The 13,566-nt window shown below is 41.8% G+C and overlaps 2 protein-coding genes across 3 annotated transcripts in view; one reads left to right on the top strand and one right to left on the bottom strand.

Annotated features, from left to right (window-relative positions):
• Positions 1-495: 495 nt before the first annotated feature.
• GCC1 (GRIP and coiled-coil domain containing 1) lies at positions 496-6,067 on the top strand. Its single transcript, XM_075208500.1, has 4 exons — positions 496-594; positions 1,318-1,816; positions 2,215-2,737; positions 4,164-6,067. The coding sequence occupies exons 2-4, from the start codon at positions 1,338-1,340 to the stop codon at positions 5,274-5,276; spliced, it is 2,115 nt and encodes a 704-aa protein (XP_075064601.1). The 5' UTR covers positions 496-594; positions 1,318-1,337; the 3' UTR covers positions 5,277-6,067.
• Positions 6,068-9,545: 3,478 nt separating this feature from the next.
• The window catches only part of DENND6B (DENN domain containing 6B), a 47,980-nt gene continuing 43,959 nt past the window's right edge, over positions 9,546-13,566 (bottom strand). For both annotated transcript variants that reach the window (XM_075208498.1, XM_075208499.1), the window contains exon 20: positions 9,546-10,033. In XM_075208498.1, coding sequence (XP_075064599.1) covers positions 9,911-10,033 — 123 coding nt within the window. In that variant the 3' untranslated portion in view covers positions 9,546-9,910. The remainder of the gene's footprint in view (positions 10,034-13,566) is intronic.

Here is a 13,566-nt window from a genome sequence, read left to right as displayed (position 1 = left end):
CCCTCTAACCTTTATTCTATTGCTTTGAAAGTACTGTAATCTGAAACCATTAAGTAAATTTGCATCCCTTCATTGTTGGGACAGGACACACTCTGAAATTCACTATGGGAGTCATAAAACTACTACAGCAAAGCCAAAGCGCAATTAGGAACAATCACTGTCCATTATTAAGTAAATCTCATTTAGTGTTAGCACTAAAAGACCTAGGACATACAATGCACAATGTTAGAATATTCAAATAGCTGACATGTAAACCAGCTAATACACTTCACTGTGTCCTGTTTTTAAGACTCTTTTCTGGGATTACTTGATGCCTCAAAAGCAGCTCACACGTGAATGAGCCTGACAGGGGAAATCATTTTTCCATCTGAATTCAGTAGAAACGTTGCACTTTACCTAATTCCCCATCACTATCTGTAGCTACACAGGAACATTACAGCAGCCTCCTCTGTGTACCACGTGACTGGAGCGGTCACATGACCTGGTGATGTCAGAAGGTCCTTTCGGTGAAGAGGATGTAGTTATTACCCAGGCGGTAGTAGACACGTCAGCCGCATCTCCCGGGTACTTACCGGTTTATGGGAGACCTGGGAGGTAAGTTACAGGTGGCTAAGGCGGGACAAGGCGACGATTTATTTCTTGTGCTATCATGAAATGTAATCAAACTAATTCTGATTAGGATCTGTGTGTTGGTGTCTTATGTCCAGTGTACCTGTGGCAGTGTGTAGTGCCTCTGATCTGGTGCCCTGTCAGTCAGTCACCCATGGGTGTATATATTAAGAGATTTGGGAGAGTTGGAATCTGTCTGTATACTGACATAATTATTACTTAGACCTCTCAGAGTAATGGACAGACCTGATTCATGAATGGGGTGCTCATTATCAATCACATCCCCTGCAATTTCAATGTTAGCTAAGTGTTCACATTATTTTTTTGCTTGCAGGCAGTTTCTTCCACTATTTTTTTAGTATATAATTACAGAGTAGCCTTACTAGCATGTATTTGTTTATTCTTGTTTCCCATTATTATCACCACTCCACTCATCTCTTCTTGAATTAAAATTCTGTATAAGTAATTGGATACTTGCCTTTATTTCTAACCAGGCTCTTTGTGAAATTTCTCATTACGTGTCACTTTTCTCTGATATGGCATCTTTTCGTTCAATTGTAACCTTGTTTTGTTGCACTTTTATTCACACTTGTGGTCCCACAGCATTACATATTTTATTTCATGCTTCTGTTTATCTTTGTTCTTATATTTTCTGTGTTTATCTGTTAATATTTTTAGTGTGCTTTTGTTTATTTTGATTACATATAGGGTGATAAGCTGACATAATCATGGATAAGCTGGGTATGAATTTTGGAGGTGGTCCTAGTAAGAAAGAATTGCAAGAGCTAGTGGAGACTCAGCGGAAACAGCTGCTGCAATATCAAGCTCGGCTGAAGGATGTCGTGCGGGCATACAAAAGTCTGCTGAAAGAAAAGGAGGCTTTGGAGGCTAGTCTTTGTGTCCTGTCCACTTCTCAGGAGCCTAAAACACTTTCTTTAGATGTCGAGGAGTCGCATGATGACCAGCATTCCATACACAGCGAAGATAGTGTAGAAACAGTGGGAAGTTTGCCCAGTGCAAGGGGAGGGGAAACCAGCGAGGATGAAAGATTGGAACCTTTGCAGCATATTGGTGGCACAGGGGCAGAAGAGGCCAGTGGTTCAGAAAGTGGGGTCAGCACAGCCAGCGGAGATGGTGGCCCTTGTACACCAGCAGATACCGACAGAAGAATGGTGCAGCTAAAAAACCAGCTTGCTACTCTAACCAGGTGAGCTCAAGAAATGCATATACTCTAATTTTTAATAGTTTTTTAGTGAATCTTTTTATTTTGAGCAGAGCTTTTCTTTCCTATTCTTATATATTATTGTATATATTGCATCCCTCTTACCAACAAAGTAATTTATGCTGAAGGTATATATACAGTACCTAGAAGCAAAGATGACATATACTTTATCTTCAAAGCTCACCTAGGTTTAAGAGAAATGAGATCCTAAATGAAAAGGATGCAATTATCTTTTAAATCTTTTTTTTTTTTTTTTAACATATTTATATTTTTACTTTGCTGATCACAAGAATAGATTGGACAGTCTCCACAATGTCAACTTTTTGTCGTAGGTGGGAATTTTGCTTATAATGTTAATTCTAACATTTTTCTTCTCTATTTAGTGCTTTGGCCACGGTTACACAAGAGAAGTCTCGTATGGAGGCCTCCTACCAAGCAGACAAGAGAAAGGCAAAGCAGGAGTTGGAGGAAATTGTGCAGAGAATGGAGGAGGAACTTAATACCTTACGGGAAGATTTTCGGGGACTACAAGCTCAGCTGGCTGAGACCAAGTCCAAACTGGTTAGCCAGCAGCACGACCGTGCACAAGAGCAGACAGACCATGCAGTAATGCTGAGGGAGCTACAGCGTCTTGTGCAAGGAGAGCGAGACCAAAGGCAAGAGGCAGAACTCCGCTTAGAGGAGGCCAGGCAAGAGTTTGCGGGGAGGTCTGAGCTTACAGTTAGAGCAGAGGTAGCGGAAGAACAAAGCAAAAGGTTGCGCAAGGATATTGAGCAGTTGAACAGGGAGCTTCAGGAGGCAAGGCAACAGAGAACAGAGCCTGACCCTGCAGTCCTGGAGCTGCAAGAAGAGCTTTGTGGGGTTAAGAGAGAGCTGGAAACCCTGCTACAGGAGGAGAGGCAAAAGGTGATGTTTTAGGGAATAAATATAGTGCACACTAGTGGTTCATTTGCAAATATGACTAAAGGTGCCCATATATGCTGTGATATTGATGGCTAGTTAGGATATGTTTGACCTAATTGGCCACAAATTGCAGCACATGTGTGCCCGAAAAGACAGCCAATCCTAAGCCAAGCATACATTCATCAGATCTGGCTATTCGATGCTCGGGCAGAGTCACTGGATCAACCTTATTATGGGCTCCTTTAGTGCCTTCTGAACAACACACAGCTCATTCTCACCAGTTGTAATGCGGTCACATTGCACTAATAAATAACTACAGGTAGTGGACCAAAAATAAAAGTAGAGACCCCTGGGTAAATGAGGGACACAAAGCATAATTGAAAGCAAAGGCTTCCATACGGGTGTGGCTCATGCATTAATTAGGCAAGTAGGATCTCGGCAGTATCTGGGTAATGTAAAAATGCTGGACTGCCCTTGTTACCTGTAATTATGGCTAGCAAGGCTACAAAAGCAGACCATAATTACTTTGGAAGAGGAACGGTTGTTAGGGCATGTTTGACTGGAGTTTTGGTGAGCAAAATGGCTCATATTGCCACTGTTTCACAATCAACTGTGTCAGTGATGTCGGCATGGAACTCCAAAGGAAAAATATTGCTAAAACAGTAACGGTAGACAGAAGAGAATACTCCAGGATCATGATATCTGTCTATTAATCCAAAGTGCAAGGAAAAACAGACAAGTAACTAAAAATTGACTGCTGTAGGCAACTAATTAAAGCAGTAACAGTCCAACTAGAACTTCACAGAGCAAGGTATCAAAGTAAGGCTGTGGTGCATCTGAATCCAGTCAAGCATTTACGGGACATTCTGAAGACAGGTGTTTTCTAGCACCATTAAACAGTCATCAGTTGAAAGACTTTTTTATGGAAGAATGGTGCTGCATCCATCTGAACAATTTCACCCATTGGTAGATTGAATGGTACGGTACATACAGGCGGTATTGTCTGTACGTGGTTGCTTAACACCCTATTAAGTGACTTTTTATTAGTGTATTTTCGTCCACTACCTATATATCACTAGTTTCATAAATAGCTCAATCTCTAAATAGAGTGCTGCAGACAACCATATAACATTTAATGACTTGCAACAATAATTATGCCCATTAAAAAAATCCTTAAAACAGCAAATGGGAGGCTTGTACAGCAGGTGTTCATAGCTTAAATACTTAATATTCATGACTAACCATAGTATTAGAAACTTTATGGCTAGTGTTAATTTATTCTTAGGTTAATTTAAATGTTACTGTCTTTTTGGATTTATTTTTTTTTTTATTTTTTTTTATAAATTACTTTATTTTTCTGTTTTACAATCACTATTTTCTATACTACCATTTAAATTTTTTTGTTTTACTTTATTTTTGTTTGTTTCAGAGGCTGGAAGAAGAGCAGCATAATTTGCAGAGGTTTCTGCAAGAGGAAGAAAGAATTCGCTCTCTGGAATCTCAGGTGTCTGAGCTTTCTGAACTTTTAGGAGCAGCTGAAACATCCAAACAGAGGGACCAGATTACTATTCGTAAACTGCGAGAGCGCCTCATGCAGCTGGAAACTGAGAACAAAACAATTGCTATGGCAACCTCTATGCACTCCCCTCCTGAAACCCTTCTCAATAAATCTCCTATGGGTGAGGACACTGAGGATGGTTCAGAACAGCGTGGGTCAGTTCTCTTTTATCAGCAAGAGCTCCAGCAGTTAAAAGAGGAGTTTGAGCGTTATAAAGCACGAGCACAGGGGGTGTTAAGGGTCAAAGGGGCTCGCGAAGGAGAGGTTGAGGCGGGCAAGCAGAAGATAGCAGAGTTGAAAGAGAAATATATCTCCTTGAGATTTTCAGCCGAGGAGGCAGAAAGTAATCACAGAGCAGAGATGGAGGCTGTCCACAAGGAGACTGCACTAGTGGCTCAGGCTCACAGACAGGAACTTGAACAAGTGCGGAAAGAAAGCAGAGAGCATATGGCACGAATGGAGGAAGAATTAAGAAATCACAGGGAGCGTGTGTTGGCTGTGCTGACTGAAAAGGAGCAAGAGCTGGAGAGACTGAGAGAAATCAAGATTCCTACTGCCATACCAGCACCATCACCAGGTCCATTAGACAATGGTTTAGACCTTCCACAAAACAACTCTTCTGCTTTTATTGTATATGCAGAGCAGCTATCCCGCAAAGAAGCGGAGATTGGGAACTTGCGTCGCAGAAAGCATGAACTGGAGACAGAACTGCAATGTATGCAGGAACGATTAGCAGAGAAAAGCGAGGAGATGCATAATTTGCATGAACAAATTCAAAAAGCACTTCGAGACCGAAACAGGGAGGGGGCGAACATGGAATATCTGAAAAATGTGTTGTTGGGGTTTTTGACCATGCCAGATCCCCGTGGAAGGCAACACACATTAAGCGCACTTCTGGCAGTCTTACACTTCTCCCCTGAGGAGCGAAGTGCGGCTTTGAGGGCACAGGACGGGAATAGGTGGTGGGCAGGAGGTAAAAGGTGATGGAGATTTTAGACTTTAACACAAAGATGTTTTAACACACCTGTCAATACAAGACTGCAGAAAGTAATCCTGAAAGTACTTTACAGATATTCAGAACTTCAGGAGCTATGTAGTGTTTTATTTAATCCAGGGATCAGTAGTACAAGCTGACAGCAATGGTTGTTGGTGAAATGTTTTGTGAACAGATGACATGCTGTTTAAATATTTAAATAACACTATTTTTTCCCCACTGTCTCATGCCCTTTGCAGTCACAGAGCCTACATAGGCTACCATCAGGTTATGTGCATTGGTATGGTAGTGGTTTGTACACCAGGTGTTTCACATCTGTGGTTGCCAGCATTAGAAGCAGCCTGCACGCTACATCATATCATTTTATAGGAAAATACTTGTGTACTGATAACAATACTACAGATAAGAAGTGATTTTCTGTGATCAGCGAAATATTATCATTAGGTATTGTGCAATTCTCTAGCAAAATATGACATGATGACTGTTCTAACATACATTTGTTATGTAATGAGTATTTAAGTTACTGATGGCAGGGTAATGTAAGATCTGCTCCAAATTTTTAGAAGGATGAGTTGTTTAATGTGTTTCTTCATGGGGGAAAAAAAAAAAGGACAATGGTTAGCAAAGAATAAAAATGTGTCTGGAAAGAGAGGAAGTTAAAACATGGGTAAGGAGAGGTGCTGTGCATCAAAAACAAAATTCTTGCCTGTTAAGGAAGAGAGAGACCATCCTGTCTGCATTGTATGTAAATATAATAAAAGATGATCTGATTTTTAAAATACCATTTAGTTTGTCTTTATATAGATCAGGGCTGTAGACAGATTGAAGATGTGTGCTAGTTAACTTATCCTTTGATTTATAATAGGGAGCAACATCTTAATAATAATCTCATTTATCAAAATCATCTGCATTGGTAATCATGGGGTAACAAAGCTACATATATACACCCCAGGGTGCCAAGCTATATTCTGTAGTATTTGTTTTCAAGGGGAAGGCTGTTCAGCTGGAGGCCCACAGGCAAGAGGCACTTATCTCTCCTGACCAGCTAACACTGTTGTATTTCCTAATTTTTTAAAACAAATATTTATTTGTAAGTATTTGGCCCACAAGCACATAGTTCCCTCAGAACATGCTGCCCTATCCATGCTTAGACTTGTTCAGTATTACTTTAGGAGAAGACTCCCCAATTACTACAACTGTTTGCCAGTCACATATTTGTAAGCACAATACATATGCTGAGCATATATGAAGGATATAATGTATCCAATTGTAGCAATAGACAGGATTGTTGAATCTATTTGAGTCAAGTTTAAAACAGTAATGTTATATTGAAACTAAACAAACATGTTTTGTGGGGTTATCCTTTGTTTTTCTGCAACAGATTCATTAAATTTTGACTTTACACCCTAAAGTTAACTCATTTAGTTCAAGTCCAAAAAATCAGTGTGGCTGTACGTGATGAGATTTAGGGTCTGATTTAGAAGGTGCAGAATTTGCAGCAAAACAAACCATGTTGCATTGCAAGGATTGCAAATACAAACTGTATTCTCTTATATACTTGCTTGACAGCTCTATTTTCCCCCTGCGTTTTAGAGTAGGGATAGGCCTTGCCCCCTCACAACCCTAAAATCAGGTTGTTCATTTTACATTTTTAAAGATAATGATTTTCCTTGTGCATATTTTGCCCCCAGTAGCTCGTCTTTTTACTAACTCTAAATCGGCCACTTAGGAGCCGAATCAGTTAGCCACAAGGTCCCATAGGAACAATTGTGCAATGTGTTTCTGTGCACAAAACTGGGTATTAAGGTACAGAAAACATTGCTCATTTTCGCTTGCACCTCAGCGAGATTGTTACCAGAAACATCCGGCAGAGACGCATCGCGTGAGGTTCCTATGGGACCTTGCCGTTATTTGAATCGGCCCCTTAGTATGCTGCTATTCTTTCCTCAACTACTATAAGACTGCTCAGTGGAAAATTGATGAGCCCTTTTTTCTGTTGCTTAACTGGACAAACGTGTTTTTAAAATGGTTGGTTGTTGCTTCACCGGGCAACGGAAGGAAGAGGACTATGCACACTGACAGGTTTATATGCATCCTGTATTAGAAAATCGGGTCTGGTCACTTTATTACCTCCATGATTACTGCAGTAAGTTCTCTTACGAAGATGTAGGTAAGTGCACTTATAAATAACACTTCATAACGTTATTGGTACCTCCAATTAATTGGAACGTTTATATTCTTTTTATTTTATACCAACTGCAAACATTATTACTTTTCATGCATACATAGCAAGAAATCTACAGATCTATACAGCACTGATACAAATGGCAGCATCCCATCATATTAGTAGTAGACAGGCTGAAAGATGAACATCTTGCAGTATTGTACATATTCCTGTATAATATGTGGGAAACGTTTTTCTCTTGTGTAGTTTCCTTCATTGTGAAACCTGTACAGTAATGTAGCACACAATAACTAGGTTGGATGGGCCTCTTCACTCAATCAAAAAGTCAAATGTAAATAATAGTAGTTATCCATATGTTGATAGATAATAATTAAAAGTATACTGTGTCTTGGTTCTGTTTCCTGTATATGTAATGTACGGCGCTGCGGACCCTTTGTGGCGCCTTATAAGTCAAAGATAATAATAATACTGATGGAAATTGGCTAAAAAATATACACTCAATATAGCATTTATTTTAACCTAGTATAATATTTATAGCATGTGTTAATATTTTAAAAAATATAAAATAAATGTGTAATCTTAAAACTAATGGTAATCCAAATTACATAGTATATGATTCTGTCGTTAAATACCAGACTGATAACTGTGAATGGGACTTGATTGACTTAAACATATAATTACTTCCCCAACAAGTATATTTTTACTAACAAACTTTCCATTTGAGTATTATATCTTTAGATAATATTTCTGCTCAAAAGTCAACAGAACTACTGTGCTATAATAAGCAGATTTGCCTCTTGTTAGAGAGAAATATAATTGGTGACTAAATAGGAATTCCTTGCATGATTTTTTTTTTTCCACCAGGTAGATTTATTTTAGAAATTTAGCTGTGCTTTGTAGTTTATACTTTTGATAATACAATTTGAATCTTAGACATGTTCTCACATAACAAACGTACTGTCTGCTAAGTAGACCTTGGTATTACAGATACTAGCAAGGTTATTCCAGATTGACATAGATCCCGAGCATGGGACCCCTGTGGCTCTACTAATGGTAGGTAGGTAGAGGTATTGCAGGGCATTTTCTTGTTTGGGTGGATGACCAATTTATATGCTTCTGTTTCACCAGAAAGCTGCCTGTATGTTAGGTATGTAACCTACCTACTTGGAGCTGGAGATTTCTACCTTTCTCTACCATATCAGTATGAAAATATAGTGGTCTGGGATCTTGTATTTCTCTAATGTGGCAGAGAAACTTATCAGTCTAAATGTTTTCAAACTATAACGGCATTAAAGGGCTTGCCTAATTTTGGACTTTTGCTAAACTCAATTGTGTAGTTCACACCATTGTGTTCTGAAATTTTAATGTGTTGAAGATTTTGTAATGCAACATGTTCTATTGTTTTTTTTAATGTGGCAGTAAAATATAGATGCAAGCATAGCGTTAATGTATGACATGACATGACCAGCAGATATAAATCCAGGTTCTATGTATAATCCACTCCAGTATACTAGCAGCAGGGCCGGATTAAGGGAATGGAGGCCCCTGGGCTAAGGGCGCCTCCATTCCCCCATGAGGCCCCCAATGTGAGCCACCCGCCGCCCCCCCAAGCGCTTACTTGTCACTGTAGTCCTCCGTCCCCGGCGCGCTGTAAGCTCCTTACTGAGGAGATCTCGCGAGAGTTCACTCGCGAGGTCTCCTCAGTAAGCAGATTACTGAGCGCCGGGGACGGAGGACTACAGTGACAGTGCTCAGCAGCATTGATCGGGCTGGGGGCGCCCCCGCCCCCGGACCGATCAATAATGCTGAGGACTTTGAAGGGCCCCCTGGATGCCCGAGGCCCCTGGGCTATAGCCCAGTTAGACCTCGGGTTAATCCGGCCCTGACTAGCAGTGTAATGTATCATCCACATGTACTTTCATAAACAGGTTACATTTATGCCAAGGGTGTGATTTGGATGATATTGGAATGTTTAATATGGTGATCATATTATTCAGCCTTTTGCCTTAGAAAGTGTGCAAATCTGCTTTGCTGAATCTTTCGCTCAAGCTGTTCAATAGAGAATGCTCTGGAAGGTATTTTACAGGTTTATCCTTGTTGTGCTTGTCTGTTCAGTGACCATGTACTACAACTCTCATGGTAATATACACTATGCTGTTCAGGTTTGTTCCATGGAAATAAGAATTGGGAACGTAGATCTCTGTATTGTGCTGGTCACGGCTGCGAAGATTTGCACTGCAGTTTTCTCATGATAAATAGATGAAAAAACAAGATATGTTCTGCTTTCTCTCTGTACAGTGTAGGATATGCTGTAGGTTTCACTAGATACTGTACAGATAAGTCACAGTGATGATGCAGCGTGCTCCACAAATACGTCATACTGATTCTACAGGATACTCCACATGTCACGGTGAAGATATGGGATGCTATACAATCATTTTAATGAGGATGCAGGATGCTCTGCAGGTCTTCAGGAAGTGAGCATATTACTTCATCAATGTGAAGTTTTAGTCTGTTCAGGGAAGCAGGGCTGACAGGAAGATGTTGTCTGTGAGCCCTAAGCTGGAAGTGGAAGAAACAGATGCTTGAGAAAATCCACACAAACTATTTAGTGAATATATATATTGAGGATTACTCAGGCCGTGATACATAGCATCCACTAGTATAGTGTGCAAAAATGATTAGGGCAAATGCAATTTATAATATTTTCGGCCTCTGTTCTAAACATTAGTATCTTGCCATTTTTGTCAATTCTAAAGAAAACTTGACCAAACAGTTTATTTTGATCTAGAAAACAAACACCAATTTATACATGACATTGGGGAGGCAGGTACTGAGCAAGGAATACGTTTTAATATTATAATTAAGTAGAGTACTTGGTTGATCACCGTTGGCCTTTTATTACTGTTGCTAATCAACAAGGCTGCTGTCTATGAAATGCAGAAGTCACATGATCCCATATTTCATGCAAAACAGTTCTTATCCATGATTCATTTAGAAATATCTATTTTGGAGAGCAATAATTTACCAAAACGGCTGTTCATAAATAGCCACTAAAAATGAAGGCTGCTTTCCTGAGTGTGATGCCTCCACTGGTATGGCACAATTCTGTGATCACACTATGTAGTGTTATTTAGGAACACTAATAGTAGCTGACTTACCAGTAATTATTACATCCAGTTTACATGTAATCAATATGTGCTGGTAATTTATTAGACCAACAAAAGTCTCCCGTGACTCCTGAAGGTCACCACTGGTTAAATATAAAAAATAAATACAAATCATGTTTTGTTTGTCCATTATATAAACATATAAAATACACCTTTCATTTCTGGAAAACAAGATAAAGTCTGGGGCCTCCTATATATTACAATTAAATTTAAATAAATATATAATATAAGCTACTCCTCTATTGTCCTGAAAAAAAAAACCCAATAATAACATTTACTTTGGTAAAGAATAAAAATATAGAAGTTCTTTTCAGTGAACTCGACACAATGAATTATGCAATATGTGCGTATGTTCATTAAGGTACAAAGTATCCCCATCATTAGGGGGTAAATGGCAATGGGAAAGTAACAGAAGAAGGCTACGGACTATCAAAGTCTACTCGTCCTGTTTCAAACAAGACTAACGTTAAGCCTAGAGAGGAGTAAGAGGTCGTTTTACAGACATCAGAGACACAAGAGTAAGTACAATATTTAGTTATTGCGCTCAACCTAAAAACTGTTTCTTTTTTTTTTTTTCTTTTTTTATTGTGAATCCTTTATTTGAAAAAGTGTTAAAACACATGTAATAATGTAACAATCCATTTCGGAATTCTACTCCTTAAGGCTCATTTACCACTGTGCAAAATGCGGCGCAAATGCTCTTTAGCCATGTGACAAAACGAGTGTGATATGTGAATTATAGCAAATACTTTTTATAGCCTTCTTTTGTTTCCCCAGCTCACCAGACTACAACTGCATTGTCCAATAACATGTGGCTAAGGGGACATTGTAGTTCAGTGTACATATGTATATGGTTTATTGTATATTGATAACTTGAAGTAAGGTTGCTATTCATTGTCTTTAAAGTAAAGCCAGGGGGATTATGGGTAGGGATCAGGTTGCCATGTGCCTGAGTAGGAAAACTAATTAGTGTCCATTGTTCTCACCAGGCTAGTCCAGACAGGCCATCTAACGGGAGGTTCTCTGAAAGGACAGCTCATCTTCACTCCCCTGTCCAATCCCCCCCCCTTAGTCCAGCACTGACCAATGGTTAAGTAGAATAGACGCAGGGGTTTGCCCAGGGAGGGGAAAGACTGTGGAAATTAGACCTGTGATATATAAGGAACAACTCCAGGGGGAGGGGTGTTCATGCTTGGATTTGATTCAGGAAGGTGCAAGATGGAGTTTTGAATTGTCGTTTTCTAACTCGAGTCTATATATGCAGCTGAGAGGGATCCATGGGTCATGAAGTCTGGACAGCAGGTGACTATATCTCCTTAAGTTATTGGGGTAAGGGACAGATGATGTGGTAAACCTGCCTGGCATTTATTTACTCTGTGTACATAATATTCTAGTGTAGGGGTGTCTCAGGTGAAGACCCCCGCCAGCGCTGTGTCCCTGGAGGGGCTGAAGAGGTCCCCGATGGTGCCCAGCAGGAAGAAAGAAGAGGAGAAGTACTCACCCGTCCAGCGATCCAGCGGTGAGTATCGTGGCTTTTTTCCTGCAGGTCTTGTGCGCGGGGGAAGGATGAGCCAATCAGGGCTCATCTTTCCCCGCTGGCCAATCAGCGGCCGGATGCGCGAGCCAATCGCGGCTCGCGCCCGGCCATTCAAAAGATTGGCGCCGACGCGAGCCAATCAGCGCTCGCGCCGGCTGATGTCACGCCGGCGACTATATAAGTCGCCGCGTGGCGCCATTTTGGCAGAAGTCCGTCGGCGGAGAAGAGGAAGGACGTCTCTTCACGACGTCCAGCAACAGGATCGGCGGCAGGGGGCCCTTGTAAGGGCCGTGAGCTACCCTGCCGCCCGAAGACTACAATCAAGCAGTGATCGCCGGCGGGGAGCCCTTGTCAAGGCTGAGAGCGCCCCCGCCCCAGCAGCAACAGGAGATCCAGCGCCGAACCGGAGAAGAGGCGCCGCCGGCTGGAGGGTCTGGAAGACCCGGAGAAAGAAGCGGAAGACGGCGTGGCAAGTTGAGTATCCTGCGCAGAGCAGGTAAGTATATTCAACGTTAAATTCGGGTGCTAGGCCCGGGGCCACGGTCGGGCACAAGGCCCGTTGGCACAGTGAATTAGGGGCACAAGGCCCAGGGACCTGGGCACTAGGCTCCGATAAAGTTAGTAGGCCAGTAGGCCATTTTGATAAAGGGGACAAGCCCCTGTTAGTGAGGTAGGGGGACTCAGAGCCCCAGGTACAAGGGCACAAGGCCCTTAGGCAGTTAGTGGCCCTGGGAAGGCCATAGGGGCTGGTAGCCCGTAGGCTAGTAAGGGCACAAGACCCTCAGTCAGTCAGGGAGGCCACAGGCCTCAGGCAGGGGCTAGGACCCCTGGGTAGCAGGGCACAAGTCCCTAGTTAGTGGGCTCAGAGCCCGGAGGTAGAGAGGGGGCTGAGGCCCATTAATCAGAGTACAAGGCTCTGTGTATCTGGGCAGAGGCCCATGGTGTGAAGGGCAGAAGGCCCTGGTGGTGATGAGGTAGAGGCGTGGGAGCCTCGTGAGTGTAGGCGCGGTCCTGTGTGAGGTGAGCACACGTAGTTAGGAGGTACAGTGGAGCGGAGGCTCCTGTGTTGCTGTAGCAACCTGCTGGTTGGCTAACAGCGGTGTGCTCTGGTAAATAGCTTACAAAGTACTGTATATTGTATTCTGTCTGTGAGGCGGGTATTGTTGAATTACAGTATTTTGGGTGTGCTATGTAATTGTGTCCAGGGGCAAGACGTCAGGCCCCCATTAAAGGTAGGCTCTTGTTCCTGTGGTTTCCTGTGCTAACCCGTGCTGTGGGGACAAGTGTAGTTACCAGCATACACATAGTCAGGGGAGAACACACGTAGTTTTCCTGTCCCTTAGGTCCCCGGGGTCACACTGGTTCCCAGAGGGGGTGGCTGAGTGAGT

This window comes from Mixophyes fleayi, chromosome 4, assembly GCF_038048845.1.
Source record: "Mixophyes fleayi isolate aMixFle1 chromosome 4, aMixFle1.hap1, whole genome shotgun sequence".
Lineage (NCBI taxonomy): Eukaryota > Metazoa > Chordata > Amphibia > Anura > Limnodynastidae > Mixophyes > Mixophyes fleayi.
The sequence above is the reverse complement of the archived record's forward strand: the minus strand, read 5'-3'. Positions and strand labels throughout refer to the sequence as shown.

Coding starts and splice junctions, on each gene's coding strand:
- GCC1 (XM_075208500.1), top strand. CDS start 1,338: ATGGATAAGCTGGGTATGAATTTTGGAGGTGGTCCTAGTAAGAAAGAA. Junction 1,817..2,214: donor CAGCTTGCTACTCTAACCAG/GTGAGCTCAAGA, acceptor TTCTCTATTTAG/TGCTTTGGCCACGGTTACAC. Junction 2,738..4,163: donor TACAGGAGGAGAGGCAAAAG/GTGATGTTTTAG, acceptor TGTTTGTTTCAG/AGGCTGGAAGAAGAGCAGCA.